We start from the raw sequence: 20,748 nt of genomic DNA, 5'->3' as shown, positions 1-20,748 counted from the left end.
ATATACACATATATAAAGCTGAATAGAGATTAATTAGCTGAAATGATTTCAGCTTCTGAAGGCAAATTATAAATATATCTGCAATAATATCTATTCTATAAGAGTTATTTAATGTATAATGTGTAGGATAGTGTTATATTATATTATATTATATATTTCTAGTTTAACAAAATCTCCTGGTGAGAATATAATCGCTGGGCAAGTATATGGACAATCAATTAATGGTGCATCATGCCGCATATGGACTCAAATCTTTGACTGCAAAGATGGAAGTTTTATTATGCGCTACAAAGTTTTTAATACCTGTTTTAATGTTAAAATTAAAGTAAAAATCAAAGGAAAAGAGTTACTAGTATCCCATTCAGAGATCAAAGGTATAAGTATCTTTGTTTATCTTAGAATTTTATATAATCTGACAAAAACTATCTTTAGGTCCTGTTTATGAGGAAGAATGTTACTGTCCGAATCCATCAATCACTAACTGGTTGGATCATTATCAGTGTCAACAAAATTACACTCAAATACATCGTGATTTGTCTCCATTTTCAAATATTGACTTTGATAAAATACGTCAAAGCATTATCAAAAGATATGATCGACCAACCAGTGTCAGCATTTGTCATTATGTATTGAAATCTAACAGAGTAAATATCATTTTATGTCGATTTATAATTTATGATTGTTCATAAATGTTGACTCTAGATTAAACTAGATTTACAGACAATGTTATGGCCAGTATGTTGGCTTTAAAATATTTATGGATGCTATATTGCTATCACTCACACGCAAAGTGATGCTGCCAGATATTGAATTCTTCGTAAATTTGGGCGACTGGCCACTTGTTCCTGATTCGGGACCGCTTTATCCTATTTTTTCATGGTGCGGATCTGAAAGTACGAAAGATATTGTTATGCCTACATATGACATTACAGAATCATCTCTGGAAGCGATGGGAAGGTATAACATGTTTCAATAATGCTAATAATTTAAGTTATTGTTTTATTTGCAATGATATGCCTAAAAAACAGGGTAATGTTAGACACACTCTCCGTACAAGGTAATGGACTGCCATGGGAATATAAGACTGAGCAATTATTTTGGCGTGGACGTGATGCCAGAAGGGAACGCCTTGACTTAATAGATATTTCAAGAAAACATCCAGAACTCTTCAATGTATCCATTACTAATTTCTTCTTCTTTAGGGACGAAATAGATAAATACGGACCTGCACAAAATCATGTGTCATTTTTTAATTTTTTTAAGGTAAATATAAAAGTCTTCCTGTAAATAAATAGAAGTAACAATAAAACAAGTTTAATAAACATTTTCGAAGTTACATATACTTTTAGAAATATTGTAATTACATTATCCCAATCTCGTGTCATCTGATATAAACACAAAGCCTATCCATAAAATTTGAATCACATTCTATATCATCGAATTTTTTTTTTGTTCTTCAAGATACATTAATTTTGAAATTGCTACATACAAGCTTTACAAAATATAGATAATATGTAACATTAAGTAACGTTTATTAGGAAAAAATAAAATTTTATTTATATTGGCAGTTTTTTTATATTGATTTTTTTTTTCATAGTACAAATATCAGTTGAACATTGATGGCACAGTAGCAGCTTATCGATTCCCATATTTACTTGCTGGAGATTCTTTGGTGTTTAAACAAGAATCCAAGTATTATGAATTTTTTTATAAAGATCTTACATCTGGATTACATTATGTACCTGTGAAAAGCGATCTATCGGACCTTGTCGAAAAGATTCTGTGGGCAAAGGAACATGATGAGGATGGAGTGAGAATTGTTAAATCTGCCAGACAATTTACCAGGGATAATTTATTACCACGTGATATATTATGTTACTATACAGTTTTATTTCATGTATGGGAAAAAGTTTTATTTTATATATTTTTCTTGGGTATATATCTTTGTCAAATAATACATTTTTTTATATTTCAGGAATGGAGTAAACGCTTAAAGAGTAAAGTTGAAGTATTAAATAACATGGAAGAAGTACCACAACCTAGTCATTCTTGTCAGTGTCATTTTAAGAATTCGAACCTTCGAGAGGAATTGTAGTTTTGAACATCTTTTTTTAACATCATTTTTTTCTATGATTTATTTATATAATGAAAATTTAACAGATTCACATTACCATACATGTATCATCTATTATAGGTGCTCAAAAATGCACAATCTGTTTACTAAGATTTTATAGCTAATTGCTTATGTCAAAAATAAAAAGAAACATAAGCCTGAACTTGAAAAAACAAGATAGTTGTCTAATATTTAATAATCTTCTCTTTTACAATGCTTGTATTATACAACCTGTCAGCTATTTTTCTATATATAGCATTTAATATATTTTTTGTTTATTTAATCTAATGTTATGTCGCAAGAATTTGAATAAGATACGTCATTTGTACAATTATCAACATCTTTTTCGAAAAATATTTATGGGATAAATACAAGGCGTGGCGAGATTTGTGATATTCTCTCTTCAATTGTATCGCGAATTCTACTGCAAATAATATTTAATATGGAAAATTTATATTCATATTCATTTCGGAAATTAAATACTTCCTTATCAATTAAGAGCAGTACTTAAATATAAATAAAGAATAAACATTCATATATACTCCTATATGGTATTTGTACCATTGCATATATAGTTACATAATTCTTTGACTTTCAATTTGTTTATGTTTAATAAAAAATTACATATATATTTGTGATAAAAATAGAATTTTTATCATCTTTAATGTAAACAAAATAGCAAAAGTAAATATAAAAAATTTAATGAAGAAATGTAATAAAATAAATCTGTGACAAATATCTATACTATTTTCTAATTTGTAAAAATAAAACAAATTATACAAAAACCTAATAGTGTTCTTATATAATATAATTTATGCTTTTCGTATTAGAAGTTTCGCCACAAGAGTTAAAAGCCATTTCGAATATTTTGGCATATTTATTTCATCGAGATCTATATCTAATAATAATAATAATGATAATAATAATAAAATTTACTACTCTGATGTAGTATATATATATGAACATAAAACAAAATTATACATAAATTATTTATATCATCATATGGAAAAATATATGCATATAAATACTGAAGATTATCAAAAGAATTGTAAACAATGTAGATCCAACTAGTAGTCCTTTCATGGAACATCATCTATAATTTATATATAATTTTGTCCTAAATTTTGTCTTATTATCAATCTAATGCATAAGACTAAATTAAATTAAATTCTTTACATAATTTTTTTAAAATTCTAATCTCATTCTTTGTTGAATCTTCTAAAATGTTCATATAATCAAAATATTTAAATATTATGAATATTATATAATATAAATATTCATAATATCTAAATAAATATTGTGATTTACATTATGAAAGTATGTATTCGTACAGTAAAGTAACTAAAAATGTAAACAAAAATATTTTCAATATCCGTAATAATCCAAATTTTATGTAAGTTTGGGAGTTATTGATGTATTTATTGTGTGGGTGGCTGATAACCGTAACCTCCATATTGATTAGGTGGAGGAGGTCCTTGTGGTCCAGGTGGAGGAGGCATGTGGCCACCAGGTGGTCGTGGTGGATATTGTGGATATCCTTGTCCTGCAGGCGGTGGAGGATAACTTTGAGGAGGATATTGAGGATGCCCATAGTGTTGTCCCCCTTGTGGCGGATGAGGACTATAAATCTGCAATTCAGAATGCTCTCAATAATTTTCAATAGTTAGTAGTAAATTTATATGTTTTATCTTCTTCCACATGTATTACAATTTTTCATAGATATTTCAAACACAAATAATTTAGGACAGAAAAGATAAAGTGTTCTTATTCTACATAAAAAATTGTATAAGATTATAAAAATTATAAAATTCCACACACACACACACACACACACACACACACACACACACACACAAAAAATACAATTGCCATGAAACAATAAATTCAAAACTAATTATCTATGTCAATATAATCATACTCGAACAATACCTGTGGTTGTCCTCCTGGAGTTGGTGGAACATATGTCTGCGTAGTAGTCGGCCCATAGGCAGGTTGTTGTTGAGGGCCTGGTGGTGGAGCAGGACCTTGTGGTGGACCAGATGGAGGTTGAAATCCACTCGGAGCTGGACTCTGAGATGGTTGCTGTTGCGTCTGCGGAGCTGTTTGCGACTGTTGCTGAGATTGTTGCGGTGGCTGATGCGGTGATTGATGCGGTGGTTGATGGGATGACTGATGAGTTGGTTGATGAGGTGGTTGATGCGGAGTGTGCGGTGGTTGATGTGGTGACTGAGTGTGCGGTGGCGGTGGATGCGGGGGATGCGACGTCGGATGTGGTGTTTGATGAACAGGATATCCAGAGGGTGTCGGTGGCACCGGGGGTGCATAGCTTCCGCCCTGCGATGTTGGTGGCGGACCGCTATTCGGTGGATATGTCTGCGTCGAGGCAGATGGTGTGCTTGTTGGCTGACTGCTTTGGGCGTAAGTATTGCTGCTCGCGGAGGAGGTGCTAAATGGCGGAGATGTAGAGGCGGGACCATACTGCGTCGCGCCAGGACCTGGACTTGGTTGGCTAACATAATTGGGCTGCGGACCCGTGTTTTGCTGCGATCCAGGTTGCGGAGGTTGAGTCGCGCTAGTTGTCGGAGGTGGTGGGTAATTTTGCGGTGGGACATTGTTCGCATACGTCTGTGAGGAAGGAGGGGGATAACTTCCAGGTTGTCCAGCAGCATATGCGTTTTGAGGTGGCGCTTGGGACGGAGGCTGCTGATAATTTGGTTGTGGACTAGGACTGCCATATTGTCCTGGTTGTTGTTGTTGACTACCTGATGAGAAATTCTGTTGTGAGGCATTTGAAGGTGGATAGCCTTGTTGATTTGGCGGCGGTGGTCCATATCCTGAAGGTGGCTGAGCTGTGCCTGGTGGTGGATAACCGCCTGGTTGTGGACCATAACTGTTTACTGTAGTTGGAGGACCATAATTTGGCTGCGTCGCTGCATTATATCCTTGCTGTTGAGAAGCGTTTGGCGGTCCATATTGGTTTGGTTGACCCGGAGTGTATGCAGATCCTTGTGGACCTTGGTAGTTTGAACCAGGATTCTGACCAGTATATTGAGCAGGATAACCTTGTTGAGAAGGTTGCTGAGGATAACCTTGTGGACCTCTATATTGTTGTGGACCTGGTGCAGTTGGAGGTCCTACAAATATTAAAAGATTAAAATGTCTAATAATCTGTAGAGTTAGTAAAGTTATAATTATGCTTCAGATTAAATTGACATGTAATTATAATTTAATATAAATTTAAATTAGAATAAGATTTCTCTCAATAGAAAATTCAAATTGGAATATAACATACTATTTATAGTAGGACCTTGGCCAGGCATTACAGGCCCACGATAACCTTGCGCCATTGGTTGACCTTGATTAAACGTCGACATTGGCATTGTTGGCTGCGTATTTGGTGGCATTTCTCCTCCAGGACCAGTTGCACCACCTGGACCACTTGGAAGCCCTTGTGGAGTCATCATACCATGTTGAGGACCATTAGGAATACCTTGAGGTAGCTTGAAACCAAAAGATAATTCAATTTTGTAACTCTTTATGAAAATGTTATTCAATTTAAAATTTTTTGTCTTGAATTAAGTGTACTTTATTATGTTTTATGTTGTTTATTCTATTAGATCTGCTACTTACAGGTAATAAAGTCTGAAGATTCTGGTTTACATCAGCGATAGACGCTAAATATACCAAATTGCGATGTAGCATTTGCTGGTACCTGAAAATTAAAATTAATAAGTTTATAAATTGACTTAACAAAAGTTATTAAACAATCCTCTTAGATGTACATTTGACACTTGATATATAACAAAAAGTAACTATGAGATTAAGACTGTCATCTAAAAAAAAAAAAAATTTTTTTTATTCTTGTTACACAATGTCACTTCACAAGAAACATTTCTCAATAAAATCGAAAAAGAGACATATAATACACATTGAAATATTAAGAAACAAAATCATTGCACTCATCACTTACTGTACGCATTCCTGTGCTTTGCCCTTGTTTTGATACTCTTGAATCATTTGTATAAGCTGGCTATTCTCATCAAGCATCTAAAAAAAACGTGATAAACACATACATGTACATAGTTATACTTACAACTTTAAACATGTTTCAGCTGTCAGTTATAAATGGCCTAGTAGTAATAGCCATAACTTTTTTTGCAAAGCTGCAATGAACTCCTTTACCTTTTGTATCTGGGCAGGATTTGGAGATGGCCTGCCGCGTTGTGCAAAGGTCACGGACATTTTCGAAGCGACAACTCACGAATCGTCTCGACGTTAAAGAGCTTTCACCGAAAAAGACCGGTAATCGAGGAGAGTAATCTTCCGTCACGTCGCGCTATTGCGAAGAGCTACCTGGAAATATCTCAAAGGAGCGTGATACGTCCATCTTCGTCGTATTTCCCAAATATGTTCCCGCGATGTCCGAAGCACGAGATTATTCGCGCGGGACCGCCGGGAATGTCGCAGAAATCTTTTTTTCAAACTCAATCCGCTTGTTATGTACACACGAAATGTATATAAATATGTATATATATGTATATATGTACGCTAACCACAAACTAGTCGTGCGTATTGGTGCGTATAACGTACTTTTGTCGTAACGTAGCTGACGCGTGTGCGAATTATCGTCAATTACTTCGTGAAGTGTATGCAGTTTCGGAGTTAGGTAAGACGAGAGATTGGATAGTACGCGAGAGAAACAGAAGGCTTGGAAAAGCAACGCCACCAACGGCAGATATCCGAGCTCGTGACTTCAGTTCTTTTGATATTAAGGTACATTTCCACGAGCCGCTCAAGCCAGCCATTTCAATCATCAATGATAAAAAGAATCAAAATTAACACTAATTGATATTTGTCAATTTTGACCGTATGATTTATTTGTCTATCTCATTTTAAGTGCAAAATTTTTAGGAATTTCAAGTAACGTCAACAGACCCTGATGTGCTAAATAACAAATTGTTGGAGATCTTGCTGCTAGAAAAGCACTTAGATTATTAGTAACAAATTAGAAAGAAAGAGATAAAAGATACACTGAATACGAAACATGACTCGATAATCGTATAATTATATAAAGAAATTTACTTTATCATTGTTTATTACGTTGGTCAACGTTGATATAAGAATACTGCGTGCAAATGGCTTCAACAAAAGTAAGTAAATTAACTTTTATCTCATTATTGGCAGAAAAAAATAAAATATTGTCAAATTTATAATATGTTACTTCTACAGATCGAATTCGCGGTACATATGACCTGCGAGAAATGCGTTAATGCAATTTCTAAGAGTATAGCAGATATAGAGGACATCCAGAATGTTGATATATCGTTAGAACGTGGTACTGTTACTCTTGAAACAAACCTACCTTATTCCATCATACAGGAAAGAATCGAAAGAACTGGAAGGCAGGCAGTGTTGAAGGGATATGGAGGTTTAAATAATTTTTTTTAAATGTTTTATATATATATATATATAATGTATTATCTGATGCATATTATAACAATCTTTTCTGTTTCATTCATAATTTCTAAAGGCATAAGTATGTTTTTATGATTACCAGAGATAAAAAAGAAATATTATATTGAAAAAGACGAAAACTTGTTCTGAATTTTTATGTTCTATATATTAAATATATGCATATATATATATTCAATATGTAAAGATAGAAACAAAGAGATTTAATATACATATATTTAGCCACATATGTATATGCGGATCTCAGAAATTAACATATACTTGTAATTATTAATATTGGACATTTATCTTTTATAGATGGACCAAGTGCTGTGGTGATGTTGGGTGGAAATTCAGGATACAGCATAGGTAATCTGATCAGAGGGGTTATAAGATTTGCAGAAACTTCAGAGGGATGTATCATAGATGGTACAATTGATGGTTTGACTCCTGGTGAGCACGGTATACATGTACATGAATGCGGTGATATATCTAATGGCTGTGAAAGGTAAAAAACTTCCAAAAGCAAATACTTAGATTGACACTTTGAATAAATTTTATTTTTATTACAGGGTAGGCGAACACTTTAATCCAAATAATTCACCACATGGTAGCCCTGAAAATGATTTGTCCAAAAGGGTAAATTTAAACAATCAAATTCCTTACTGTGTAAACATTTTTATAATATCCATTTAATATAAACATGGGTCATCGATGTTTAGCATGTTTTTTTTTTAGTGAATTAAATGATTTTAAAAAATATTAAAAAGTTGTCATATAGTTTCCTTAACTATTCTAAATGAAGATGATTATTTGTTTAAATATTTTATTAGGTGCGCTCGTTTTGTTTTTAGAATATTCATAATCGCCTGGACTGAAAAATTATCCCCGTTTGCACGGTAAGGGTTAAATTTTATGGTATTTTAACAATTTTATTATTTGCTATTACAGCATGTTGGTGATCTTGGCAATGTCCTAGCTGACACTTCTGGCAGAGCTGCTTTTCGGAAGATAGACAAGTTTCTTAAGATTCCCGACATCATTGGCAGATCTCTCATTATTACTAAAGATCCAGATGATCTTGGAAGAGGTAATAGTCCAGAGTCCAAGATAAATGGAAACAGCGGAGCTAGGTATGAAACGATTCTTATTGTCAAAGTTGTGATAATTGTTGATTATTTTACATTATAAATTTTTCTTCATAGATTGGCTTGTGGTATTATAGCTAGATCATCTGGATTGTTTCAAAATACAAAGAAAATTTGCGCATGCGACGGCCTCACTATATGGGACGAGAGAGATCGGGCGCTTGTGAATAATCATGGTACAAAAAGTACAGAATCAAATGAAAAAATATGCACGTTAATTTGAAAGTCTGACATTTATGATATTTATTTATCTACAACGTTTATGCGATAAGATTTATTGTACAATATTAATTATTAGAATTTTTTCATTTATTTGGAAGAAAAAAAAAGACAAGATAAAAGAAAGAGATTTTTTAAAAATCTTTTATATCTTTTATTTAATTAAGTCATTATGTGAGAATTGATGAGAATTAGAACTCCTTATAGTAGTAATCTAGCAATATAATTTTATAGTATCAATTTCGTGACAAATAATTTGATTATAAAGTAATTTATACAATATTTTTTTTCAGCAAATTTGTAACTAACATGAAGACAGGTGACGATTGGTCTAACAAAGAATGCATTCCATGTTTAAGAGAACTTTAAAAATATACTATTTTAGCTTTTTGTGTGGTAAAATAAAAAATATATAGACATCTCTAGTTTCTCTATATGTACATATTTCTATTAAATTAATTATGAATTAAATTAATTATATCATATGCTGCGTCTTTATGTACTTTATCATTGTTGCTAGTTCTGTATCTAACATACACACTACCTCTCAAAAGTTTGGGACACCGTAATTTTACATGAAATCATAATTCTTTACACATAATTATGTTATTTTGAAAATAACAATTATTTTCTTTTTGAATGTACACTATTAAAATAAAATTTATTATTGGAACAGTATGTTGTACATTTTTAAACATTTATAATATCAATAAATAAAATTGATGAAAGTTTCTTTTCAAAGTTGAAGAAATGTTTCAACTTTTGGGCAACAGTATGTGCAAAATTTTTCAAGCCTTGATTGGCTATGGGATAGAGATATCCGAGAGGACCTCTCTGTTCTGTACACATTTGTCGTACGACAAAAATACCCAAATGAAATAGCACCACGGTGTGATCCAATGGATTATTACATTCTTGTTGCCAATGTTAAACAAAGGCTGTGGTCAAAGTCTCGCTACAAATGTTTTGAAGCATTTGATGGACCAATCAGAAGAAAGAATTTTGCAAACTGACCAATTAATGTTTCAAAGCGTTCGCAGCATCGCGTTGACCCAAAGATGACTTGGGATGTGTTCCGAGTTTCGCATGATGCATCATTTGTCCTTGTTGTTCACCAAATAATAAAGAAGGATAAAACAATAAATCATGTGTAACTGAGAACGCATCCATGATCACTGTGTTGCACTGTGTCGCTTGTTGGAAGGCGCATAAGTAAACCCTTTGTGTATATTTATCTATATATATATATATATATATAAATTTTGTAACTTGAAAAATAAGTCATATTCACAACAAATTCGATTTTCTAAAATTTCTTATCATAAATTCGTCATTTTTATGCATTCAAAAATGTTAAACAAATATTTATAATTTATTCTAATTTATAATTATTTTTAATTAATTCTAATTTGTCCGGCAATTTTCGAACAAAATCGCAAGACAATTTCGTCGGACAAAATCGTTAGACAATCGCCGGACAGATTTGCCGAACATATACGCAATAGCTTCAGCAGAACAACAGTTTTGCAACCGATTTGAATAATTGGGTGCATCTGGATTTAATCCAGATCAGAATGTAAAAATCAACCAACTATAGTCGAGCATTCCCCTCGTCTTCAGCTTTTTCGTCGTTCGATTGTACAGAGGAACATTTGACTGTAGTTAGTTGATTCTTACATTCTAATCCGGTTTAAACCCTCGATGGAAACCTAGTCAAGTTTTGGAACGCACCCCAGTGGATTACTATCGGACAAGCATATCCTTAGGTCTGTTTTTTATTGCTGCACTCTGAACATATATTTGTTTCACTTCAACTTATTGCACTGTGTGTACCAGTTCAGAAAGTGCAGCAATAAGAAACAGACCTCTTGTCTTTATGAGTCTTTATGTCATGTCTTGACGTCTCTAATTTTCTCTCATAAAAATTATTGTAGAATGCGCGGTTCGCGCCCAAAACGATACGCGTAACCCGCGCGCAAGACATCACGGGAGCGTTTCCGCTCACGTGTTCGGCCGTTAGTATGCCTTTGTTTTAGTTTTGTTTTTCTCTCGTTCGCTGCCATTGTGTCGTGCGCAGCGATACGCGAGCAAAGCGAGTTTGGCGCAGCAACAATTATATTCAATCATAAATAGACGGAGGCAGGAGCCATTAAGCAAGAAGAAAAAGAATCATAAGTAGACTGAAATGAACACATTGTAAGTAATAAGGTGAAAATATTGTGAAAATAAGAGAGTTAATTACATAAAATACTAAAAAAGAGTTTTAAGAAATGTTAAAAATATCAATGCTTATTATCTTATAGAAGCTCATTGAATAAAGTTTTTATTTATAGCTTTTCCTGAAGAAAATTAACTTTTAGAATGGGTATCCCTGGTCTAACAACGTATATATCGAATGATTCAGAGCGTTATCTCGAATATTATGCTCTACATGATACTTATTTAGTAATTGACGGCAATAGTGTGTGTTGTCAACTGTATATTTGGTATGCAAGATGCAATTGTGCTTTTGGTGGTGATTATGACAAATATGCACAATATGTGAAGGATTTTTTCGATAAACTCCTAAGATGCAACGTCACTCCATTGGTTTTAATTGATGGTGGTTGCGAAGACAAAAAGCTGAAGACAGTTATATCTCGAACTAAACAGAAAATTGAGATTGCATCAAATTATACTTTATCTTCTCAGCACCGGACCAAATTTCTCCCTCTACTTATGAGAGAGGTCTTCAAAGATATCATGAAAGAAAAAGGCATTAGATATGCGCAGTGTATATTTGAAGCAGACAATACCATAGCTATGATAGCACGCATTCTCAATTGTCCTGTATTGAGTTATGATTCTGACTTCTACATTTATGGATCGTTATACATACCATTCAATACATTGGAAACTGATATAGTGCCTAACCCAACAGGCAGAGGTTATATAAATCGCTGTAAAATTTATTATGTTAATAAACTTTTCCAGGTTTATTATGGATTAAACCAGTCTTTATTGCCCTTAGCAGCAGTATTACTAGGAAATGATTATGTAAAGCAACATAAGTTTAAAAACTTCTTCCGTCATCTGCCACGATCAGGAAGGAGGAGATATAACAATGAACAACAACGGCGTATAGATATGACATTCGATTGGCTACGAAGACGTAGTTTAAATGAAGCTGTTATAGGAATACTAAGAAGACTACGAAAACAAGAACGTAAACATGTTTTAAATACAATAGAAACGGTAATAAATAGTTATACTAATGCACCATTGAGTGTGTTAAATACGCTAAGTATTCCTGCAGAAAGCTTTTCAAGGGCAAATATGCAGAATATGCCCAAGATTTATAAATTTGAAGGTGATATATATAATTTGACATTTATTGACGAAAGAATAAATGATACAGAGCTGAGTGATGGGGAGGAAATAGAAGACAGAGAAATAACAGACATACTTGAAGAAAAGAAGTTGATTTCTAATGAGTCTTTGGTTGACAATTTACCTCAGTGGTTTATTAATGAATTTAAACAAAGTAGATTTCCTTCCTATTTTATAGATTTAATAATAAGGAAGTTGTATGTTTGTCCTGCTCAAATTGAAGATTCTTTCTGCATTTCATCTATTGTTGTAAGTTTAAAAATTATAGGTGTTATTTATGGATTACTGATATCAGGAGTTCAGGGAAGGAAGTCCAATATGGAATATATTACCCGAGACGAAAATAAGAAAATAAAGCGTTATCAATTGGAGTATAGTGACAATATACTTGGTTGCAAACTACCTCCTTTACTCAATTTAAGAGAAGTATCCATTGTCATCAGAAGAGAAATTTTAAATAGCACTTTGACAATTTTTAATGCAAAATATATAAATGAAATTCCATCAATTTGGATGTTATATATTGCCACTATGAAGTATTGGATTGATCAACAAGAGGAACCATCTAAATTCAATTGTCATGTATACTCTTTATTATTTGCTTTGTTATTTAACTTAATAGATTGTAATATAGGTTTTTATAGAATCTTAAACAAATTCTGTCAGAGATTTAATAGAACTGTAGACAATATTCGACACGAAAGAAAAATGGAAAATTATCAACCACAGTATTCAATTGATGCTACGCTTGCAGATGCCATTCGCGAAGTTGATGCTAACGACTGCTTAATTGCAGCTGCATTCTTTATATCTAATTTTGAAGTAGATCAGAAACTGCATTTGCAACCAAAAAAATTTAATATTACAATTGTTCATGGTTTTGCAGAGTTTCAAAATTGCTTGAGGCATAGCATGAACTTAAATGCATTATTGGGATATCCTTATGAACCAACTAGAGTTGCTAGTGTGTTCAATGGTACATTATTGTATAATTTATGTAGTAATTTTAAAAAACGTGACAATATTGAAGCTTATATTAATTTAATTTTGCAAGATTCCCCGAGTTTATCGCGTCTATTTAACATACTTTTATTAAAAGTCAAACCTTTGTTTAATACTGCACTAGAAAATAAAGCCGATAAATATAAGAAGCAAAAAGTAAAAAGATATGAAAAAAAGAAGTGTATTTCACACGAAGAAAATCATGAAGAAAATCCACCACAAGAAAGCACCAGCGAAGAATTTTACGATGTAAACAATTCATTTTCTGTACTTGGTACCACACAGCATTAGGTCTTTTATTGTATTATAATTAAATTGCGTAATTGCGTCTCTACCGTTTATATATTTCATAAATTTATATAGATATTATTTTTACAAATCAAATATATATATATATATGTATATAATTTCATATCATATAGAACATATATAAAAATATGTCTAAAAAAAAATTGATTAGAAAAAATCTGAATCCTCGCTGCTATTAGTTTCATCATTCTTAAAGGAATTTATATACTTGTTTTGTTTCTGATATGGTAGCGATCTTTTGGTATCTGATTTTTTCTTTTTCTTGATGTTCTAAATTAATAAAAGGATCTTTATTGGTTAACTGCACTTTGTTGCATAAAAAATAAAAAAGTTGACGTAAAAGAACTCGACGTATTGTATTACATTTTTGTTCATTTCCCAGAATGCGCTGATCGCTGTTTTAAAAGCATTAGCCTCTTCTCGTAAAGTTGGTATATAATATTGGTCATCTCCACATTTAGCGATCAGTCCAACGCAAACAGCATATTTCAGTTTTTCTTGTAATTCTTGCTCGAGAGTTTCTAAATCGGTTTCAACTGGATAATGTCTCTGTATATGATCTTTTAAATTTTTTAATTTAACAAACAATTGACGTTTTTGTAATTCTTTTATGGCTGTACGTAGCATTTGCGGAGTTATCGGGATCACTTCCATCTAAATACAAAATAAGCTTTGTTAGAATATTTTATTCTAATCGAACGTACAAAATAAAATAAGAAAAAATGTTCAATATCTATGTGTATACTTTCATTATAATAAAATATATATTAAAATAAATCAATCAAGATTTACAATAAAAAAGATATAAATATATTATAATTAAGATTTATAATAAAATCGTCTCGAAAATAAATAATCTTTCTGGTAAAATTTTTGAAAAAGCGTCTAAGAATTTATTGTTTTGAATTTGATGTATGTGTATATATCATTGAACAAATAAAATTTTGTAATATTTGAACTTACAATTTTTAATTTATATTATTAGTAGTATTGATTCGATAAGTTTATGTTATTTTGACATTTTGTTCTGGATGTAACTGACAATTTTCATAATATACATGTATACATTTATTTCGTTGTTTTTATCATGATGAAATTAGATCATGATGTCTAATTCCACTATGGTTTTTACCTTTGAATTAAAATCGATGAAATTAAGAAATATATATATATATATGAAGTTATTTTATTTGTATAAAATAATACATACCTATTTAGAGACAATCGAAGCAAATTTAAGAAAAATATTGTATAATGAAATAAAACTATATGAATATTTTATTTACTTATTACCTTTAAAATGATTGACATCAGTCATAAATAAGTTCACATAAAGATAATAAGTCCAAGATAATAAATTTCATGTTGCATTAATAAAAGTTATTCTTATTTTTTTTCATAAAACTGTAAAAGAGGTGTTAGTAGAGCTGATATGTTTTTTGTTGCATTATATATATTATTAATTATATATGTATATATGTGTTAAAAAGGAATTTTTTATCTATAATATTATATTTAATATATAAAATAAGTATATATTTTTCAAATTTTTACCAAATTATAAGTATAAAAAAAATAAAATAAGTTAATTTATTAACTTATATTGTGACAAATTATGACTAAAATAATAGCTATTCCACTCTTTAATAAAGTAATTTTTTAGTTATATTATACATACAAATTTGTAAGCGTATTTAGTTTGTATTTTAATATATTTTCTTTTATGTATATAATATTAGTGGTATTAATTAATATTTTAGCAAATGTAAATTAAGAATATACATTAAGAAAAGTTTTACCTTTTTCTCTTCATAATTCAAGAAAAATCAATTAAGTTGTATAATATCGAAAAATGTGTATAAACAATAACCAAAATTGTTAACATACAATTAAAAAGTATCAATATTATAAATTAATCTATTTAAAAGTTTTTTGACGAATTATATATATATTTATATAATTTATATATTATATACTTTAATATATTTAAATTTTTTTAAATTCACGCATAATTTCACGCATAATTTGTAACAAGAAAATCCATATTTCTAATATATACAAAATTATAGATAGCTATATGCATAGAATGATTTATATATATTAAACTATACTATTTTATTGAATTTAAAATTTTCAAAAATTACATAAATATGTTTATTGATTAAAAAAAATTATGTCTGATGAAATGTCAAGCGAGTTGGATAGATTCTTTTACACAAACGCGCGCGCGCGCGCGCACGCACACACACACACACACACACACACACGCACGCACGCACGCACGCACGCACGCACACATCTGATACTATTGCTATATCGAAATATCACATGATAAGCTTAGCAGTAAATAAAATATAAAATGTCATAAGCTTTCTGTACCGGAGTTTTTAAAGAAAATTTTTATCAATAGTATAAAGAACATTTTTATGCAAATTATTCGATAATGATAATAAAGTTAATTGATTTACAAATATGAATAAGATTGCTTAATATAGATTATTTGAGATCACATCAGAATCAAATTACATGATATTATATCATATATTAATACAGATTTAAATATAGCGGGATTTATAATAAATTAGCTGTAAAGTGACATCTGAATATTTTACAATTATATGATTATATTACAATTTGGTACTGGCTGGTTGCAATAAAAATTATACTAATATATATATATATATATATATATTAGTACATATATATATATATATATATAATTCGAGAACTTATAATTCTTCCAGTATTAAGCCTTATATACAATATAGATTGTAACTTCCTGGACTTAAATTTTCTTATATTTCTGCATCTATATAACAAAATTACCACCATTGCATGGGATGTGTAAAATGTAAAATTCTTAATATATATATATATTTTCTTTTTCTCTTAATATTTTATATTTCTATATCAATGAGAATGTTTCACGTATATTGTGTTTTGAAATAAAAATTATATTATTATACTTCTTTCATAAAAGGATTCATTCCACCGTGATCATAAGATACCGACACCACGTTGCAAGAATTTTAGAAGATAGGAAAACAAGTGATACATACAATTCAAATACAGTGTGACAAAAGATAAAGAGAGAACAATCTTACTAAAACCCCTCAATCTTTAGTTCAATCATTATGCCATATGTTTAAAAAATATTGCACGGAAAAAACGATAACAATAATAAGTATAGTATCCACGAAACTCTTGAACATATTTATGTTGTGATGCTGTTCACCAGATTCTCTTTGTTTTCTTACAACTTGTTCTACAATCTGCTGTATACGATTCAATTTCTCACCATGTTCTATCATTTGATGCTCAACTTGTTTTATTATGTCAATTAACCTAAAATGAATATATTTAAGTACATACATATACATACATACGTACATATATATAAATGCAAACATATTTAAATTTTGTACGCATTATTATGTAATTAATAATTAACAATATTTACATTTTAATGTTCTTACCTAGTGGTTGAACGTTTTCTTTTTCCTAACGATTGACTAGAATCCGTATGTGCTTCTGCAGATGAACTTGCAGAATCATGAGCCTCTGTTAAAGGCATATTATTTGATAGCTGCCTTTTAGAAGATTTGAGCACTGATAAGGAGGAACGTGATTCAGCTTGTAATAATGGAATCTGCAACGATTTGTAATCTAGATTATGATTAAACACATTTAAATATGTATGAACGATGTCTCTTAAGCTTGAAATCTAATCTTAGAAATCTTTTTAATTCATTTTTGAAACTATGTCTTTTTGTTAGGAATTGTACTCAAACTAACTGATAAAATGCTTTCTAGATTAGTGAGCATGTATATTAATTAAAGCACAAATAATACATGTATGCATATATGTTCAAAATTATAAAACTTTAAATGTGGAAAATTATATATTATATTAAGTATGAATTTTGTATTATAATTTTCTAAGATATATATTTGAAACTTACTTTGAATGTGTAATAATTTTAAATTTTTATATAGTTTACATTAATCATAAAATAGAAGTTTCAATAAATGATTACGCAAAAATAATGTTACTTTGATTAATAAATAGAATAACCTAGAATAGAATAATAAATAGAATAATCTAATTAATATTAATACCAATGTAAATTACAAGTCAAGCGAAACAAGTTTATTAAAAATATCAGAGCTGTATACAATCTAGTTAAATCCATCGATAGCAAATAGAATAAAACTGTATAACATGCAGTTGTTCAATAGTACTGCCGGAAAAAGAATAAAATAGACACATAAAACGATTAATGTAATTATTACTTATACAAATGTGTACAAATATTAATATAGCATGCATAGTGCTACATCTTACATCGCTGTACCTGTGATTGGGGTTCAGTAGAAACGATACTACCAGTACGCATAATAGGTGTTTTATGCCTGGTCTTTGTGCGCACTACATAATTTTCTTCATATTGTACTACATCGTTTCTCGGATCCCATGGTCTTATATCAGCATGTCGATAAACCCAATTTCCAGTTATAATATCCTAATGAAATCAGAAAAAGTTGGAAATTATTTTGCAAATATTAATATTCGATAAATATTTAATTAATTATCCGCCAATATATAAACATAAACATTAAATGTGAAAATGATGTATATCGTACTTGAACGAAATATTTTGGAATCCATTCTTGTCCTAGACTTTTTCGCTCTTTAGCGCGTTCTCTTTGTGCTTGCTCGAGTCGAGTTTTAGCGTCAGTAGCGGCAACCTGGTCGTCCCTATTAATAGCTTGTGTAACAGTCAACCACAATTTTTCACTTTCCCATACTCCCTGATGTTCCAAAGGAACAGTATATTTTTTCAATCTTTTTTTTCGTATTTCCGGAGTAGGATTGAAGAAAATGTTTTCTTGCTGTAAAATAAAACATTACATTTTAATAGTTATCTAAAATTATCGAGTAAGATTTAAGTTTACTTTACCCCTGTCCGTTTATCCGTTATTAAAATTAATCCATCCCAGTATCCCATAATAGTAGCCAAAGTTTCCTTTCCTAGGCGTATTCGTCCCACAACTTGATTCATTAATTCCGCACCGCCAAGAAACGGCTAAAAATATATAAATTATTGTAATATTTTTAATTACATTAACATTATTTAGTCAAATTAATATAATTAAATCTTATTATAACATAAGAGATAAATTAAGATTTCGTTATATCTTTAAAATAATTTTATTAATAATATTGGTAATTATATAACAAAAAACCAAATATATTATGTATATTACTTTAAGTTTAAATTCTAATTCTGTGTGATAGCCAGTCTTCTCGCATATTATGTTCACTTTTCCACCAAGTTCCATAGATAATGTCCCCATAAGAATGCCTTTGCAATGTGCATAAGGAATTGTCATTGTATAATCTTCGCCTCTCGGCAACATTGTCAATACAGCGATACCATCCAAAACTGCAGAGGTCGAATTTCCTGTAAGATATGTATATTATAAATAATGTTATCGCTATATACATTGGCTCTAGAAGTATATATCAATATTACTATAGTCTATATAATAAACAAATTACCATAAAATTTAGATTTTGCAATGATCGTAGCGCTGATAGTAAATCCATCTTGACGATTTGTCACATAAAATCCTGAGATAGGTGGGTGATGCGATAACTAGCAAGAAAGTTTTAGATATATTTGTTAATATCAAACATGATACTTTTTCATAAAAAAATAATAAATAATTAGCTACATACACACACACACACACACACACACACACACGCGCGCGCGCGCTCGCACATACACAAAATCTCTTTAATTAATCAATAATTAATTTACTGTCTTCTGGATCGTACTTGTTCGGCTAAATAGAATGTTCTTGAACCATTAGGATGTTGCCAATAACAGCGGAATGTTTCGCCTAAAAGCGGATTGTATGGCTTTTTTAAGCCTTGTGGTTTTTTGTAAAATCCCGATAAATACCATTTCACTACGGCTTTCATACGTGTAAATGCATCATCTTCCAATACTGCTCTATAAAATTAAATAAAATTTAGAAATTATATTCCTTTATTCTATGTGTTAAGAAAATCATAATGTACTAATATATTACTATGTTTTACTAACTGAGACAATAAATCGGCGTGATAATACGAATCGGCCAGTTTTTCCAGAAACGACCGTGATTCCAGAATGAAAGTCGGCAATACAACTTTAGACAGATCCATGCCAGGACGAAGTTGTTTCATTAAGAACCATATCAAAGACTTTTGTTCTTCTTGTAGTTCTGCAACGACTTCACCGGCCTATTAATTGATAACAGTATAGTAACTACAGGAAATAAATGCAGTATAAAATTACATATTCATGAAAAATCGAAGTAATTCAGAAAAACTTTTATAAAAAATAAAGTTCTATGAATTGTAAATATCTCGTTATAAATATGTATTCTAATTAAGAATTGTATTGTGCGGAATTACTGCTTACCGTTCCAAGAATTTCATTTTCATTAGCTACGTATGGTGTTTCGGTGATTGGTTCCGATTGATCTTCTTTGGCTGATGCTTCAGATTCACTGTCCGAGGCGCTGATTTCAGCATCAGCTACTACTCCATTCTCCGGCTGACTAATATCGTCCAGGTCTGTATGCGAGGGGTACACAGGATCTAGCGTTACTACTTGACAGGTATCATACTCTAAGACACGTATAGAAGGAACAGTCATGCGACGTGCTGGGGAAACTGGTGGATGAGATGCAGAAGCAAAATATGAAGATCCAGACGGTTGAGCATCACCACCATCTGGTTCCTCTTTAGGATTAGGGTTCAAAGAAGCAATGTTTTCTTGATCTGTGCCAGGTGTGGGAGATCGATCAAGTAAAAATTTTTCCCAATACGCAACTGCATGATAAAGATGTTGAAACATTGGAGTAGGTGAAGGACAAATGCTTCTATTGCGAGTTACAGTGGGTGAGAGTGATTGCGGATGAGATAACAAGTGTCTTTGAGGGGTCGTAGGTGTTCTTGGAGCATAGTGACTTAAATATACTGTTAGTGCAAAAAGCAGGATAACAAACGAATAAAAAAAGAAAAATAATAACGATCATTATTATTATAGTAGTAAATTTAAATGCATATATATATATATA

The 20,748-nt window shown here is 30.9% G+C and overlaps 5 protein-coding genes across 11 annotated transcripts in view; 2 read left to right on the top strand and 3 right to left on the bottom strand.

Moving 5' to 3' along the window:
• The window catches only part of LOC108750180 (KDEL motif-containing protein 1-like), a 3,994-nt gene extending 1,299 nt beyond the window's left edge, over positions 1-2,695 (top strand). Inside the window, exons 3-8 of the mRNA XM_018489472.1 lie at positions 163-374; positions 433-644; positions 713-957; positions 1,029-1,263; positions 1,598-1,897; positions 1,976-2,695. Of these exons, the coding sequence (XP_018344974.1) occupies positions 163-374; positions 433-644; positions 713-957; positions 1,029-1,263; positions 1,598-1,897; positions 1,976-2,095 (1,324 nt within the window). The 3' untranslated portion in view covers positions 2,096-2,695. The remainder of the gene's footprint in view (positions 1-162; positions 375-432; positions 645-712; positions 958-1,028; positions 1,264-1,597; positions 1,898-1,975) is intronic.
• Positions 2,696-3,516: 821 nt separating this feature from the next.
• On the bottom strand, positions 3,517-6,369 carry LOC108750179 (basic salivary proline-rich protein 1). Its single transcript, XM_018489470.1, has 6 exons — positions 6,296-6,369; positions 6,084-6,160; positions 5,744-5,825; positions 5,406-5,613; positions 4,043-5,247; positions 3,517-3,741 (listed from the first exon to the last, which is right to left on the bottom strand). The coding sequence occupies exons 1-6, from the start codon at positions 6,353-6,355 to the stop codon at positions 3,532-3,534; spliced, it is 1,842 nt and encodes a 613-aa protein (XP_018344972.1). The 5' UTR covers positions 6,356-6,369; the 3' UTR covers positions 3,517-3,531.
• A 440-nt stretch (positions 6,370-6,809) lies between these two features.
• LOC108750181 (copper chaperone for superoxide dismutase-like) lies at positions 6,810-13,625 on the top strand. 3 transcript variants are annotated; one of them, XM_018489475.1, is made up of 8 exons: positions 6,810-6,886; positions 7,025-7,263; positions 7,343-7,541; positions 7,883-8,072; positions 8,137-8,203; positions 8,516-8,697; positions 8,770-8,888; positions 11,336-13,625. In XM_018489475.1, exons 2-8 carry the CDS (start codon positions 7,249-7,251, stop codon positions 13,591-13,593), a joined length of 3,030 nt encoding a protein of 1,009 aa, XP_018344977.1. In that variant the 5' UTR covers positions 6,810-6,886; positions 7,025-7,248; the 3' UTR covers positions 13,594-13,625. The 3 variants fall into 3 exon arrangements, with proteins under 3 accessions (XP_018344977.1, XP_018344976.1, XP_018344975.1); XM_018489474.1 differs by lacking the exon at positions 11,336-13,625 and adding an exon at positions 9,225-9,314; XM_018489473.1 differs by lacking the exon at positions 11,336-13,625 and adding an exon at positions 9,225-9,310 and having other exon boundaries at positions 8,770-8,897.
• A 133-nt stretch (positions 13,626-13,758) lies between these two features.
• Positions 13,759-14,610, bottom strand: LOC108750159. The gene is made up of 3 exons (XM_018489427.1): positions 14,575-14,610; positions 13,975-14,265; positions 13,759-13,881 (listed from the first exon to the last, which is right to left on the bottom strand). Exons 2-3 carry the CDS (start codon positions 14,263-14,265, stop codon positions 13,759-13,761), a joined length of 414 nt encoding a protein of 137 aa, XP_018344929.1. The 5' UTR covers positions 14,575-14,610.
• A 1,922-nt stretch (positions 14,611-16,532) lies between these two features.
• The window catches only part of LOC108750187 (oxysterol-binding protein-related protein 8), an 11,520-nt gene continuing 7,304 nt past the window's right edge, over positions 16,533-20,748 (bottom strand). For 2 of the 5 annotated variants that reach the window (XM_018489488.1, XM_018489487.1), the window contains 10 exons: positions 20,088-20,647; positions 19,728-19,906; positions 19,457-19,634; positions 19,175-19,271; positions 18,880-19,076; positions 18,573-18,698; positions 18,256-18,504; positions 17,967-18,134; positions 17,088-17,260; positions 16,533-16,956 (listed from right to left, as the gene is read on the bottom strand). In XM_018489488.1, coding sequence (XP_018344990.1) covers positions 16,737-16,956; positions 17,088-17,260; positions 17,967-18,134; positions 18,256-18,504; positions 18,573-18,698; positions 18,880-19,076; positions 19,175-19,271; positions 19,457-19,634; positions 19,728-19,906; positions 20,088-20,647 — 2,147 coding nt within the window. In that variant the 3' untranslated portion in view covers positions 16,533-16,736. The remainder of the gene's footprint in view (positions 16,957-17,087; positions 17,261-17,966; positions 18,135-18,255; positions 18,505-18,572; positions 18,699-18,879; positions 19,077-19,174; positions 19,272-19,456; positions 19,635-19,727; positions 19,907-20,087; positions 20,648-20,748) is intronic. The other 3 variants (XM_018489489.1, XM_018489491.1, XM_018489490.1) reach the window with 2 other exon arrangements.

The sequence above is a fragment of the Trachymyrmex septentrionalis genome, unplaced genomic scaffold (assembly GCF_001594115.1).
Source record: "Trachymyrmex septentrionalis isolate Tsep2-gDNA-1 unplaced genomic scaffold, Tsep1.0 scaffold330, whole genome shotgun sequence".
NCBI classification, from domain to species: domain Eukaryota; kingdom Metazoa; phylum Arthropoda; class Insecta; order Hymenoptera; family Formicidae; genus Trachymyrmex; species Trachymyrmex septentrionalis.
The sequence above is the reverse complement of the archived record's forward strand: the minus strand, read 5'-3'. Positions and strand labels throughout refer to the sequence as shown.

Coding starts and splice junctions, on each gene's coding strand:
- LOC108750179 (XM_018489470.1), bottom strand. CDS start 6,355: ATGTCCGTGACCTTTGCACAACGCGGCAGGCCATCTCCAAATCCTGCC. Junction 6,161..6,295: donor ATCCTGCCCAGATACAAAAG/GTAAAGGAGTTC, acceptor CGTTTTTTTTAG/ATGCTTGATGAGAATAGCCA. Junction 5,826..6,083: donor AAAGCACAGGAATGCGTACA/GTAAGTGATGAG, acceptor TTTAATTTTCAG/GTACCAGCAAATGCTACATC.
- LOC108750181 (XM_018489475.1), top strand. Junction 8,073..8,136: donor ATATCTAATGGCTGTGAAAG/GTAAAAAACTTC, acceptor TTTTTATTACAG/GGTAGGCGAACACTTTAATC. Junction 8,889..11,335: donor GGCGCTTGTGAATAATCATG/GTACAAAAAGTA, acceptor CGAATGATTCAG/AGCGTTATCTCGAATATTAT.
- LOC108750159 (XM_018489427.1), bottom strand. CDS start 14,265: ATGGAAGTGATCCCGATAACTCCGCAAATGCTACGTACAGCCATAAAA. Junction 13,882..13,974: donor TCTGGGAAATGAACAAAAAT/GTAATACAATAC, acceptor TTATTAATTTAG/AACATCAAGAAAAAGAAAAA.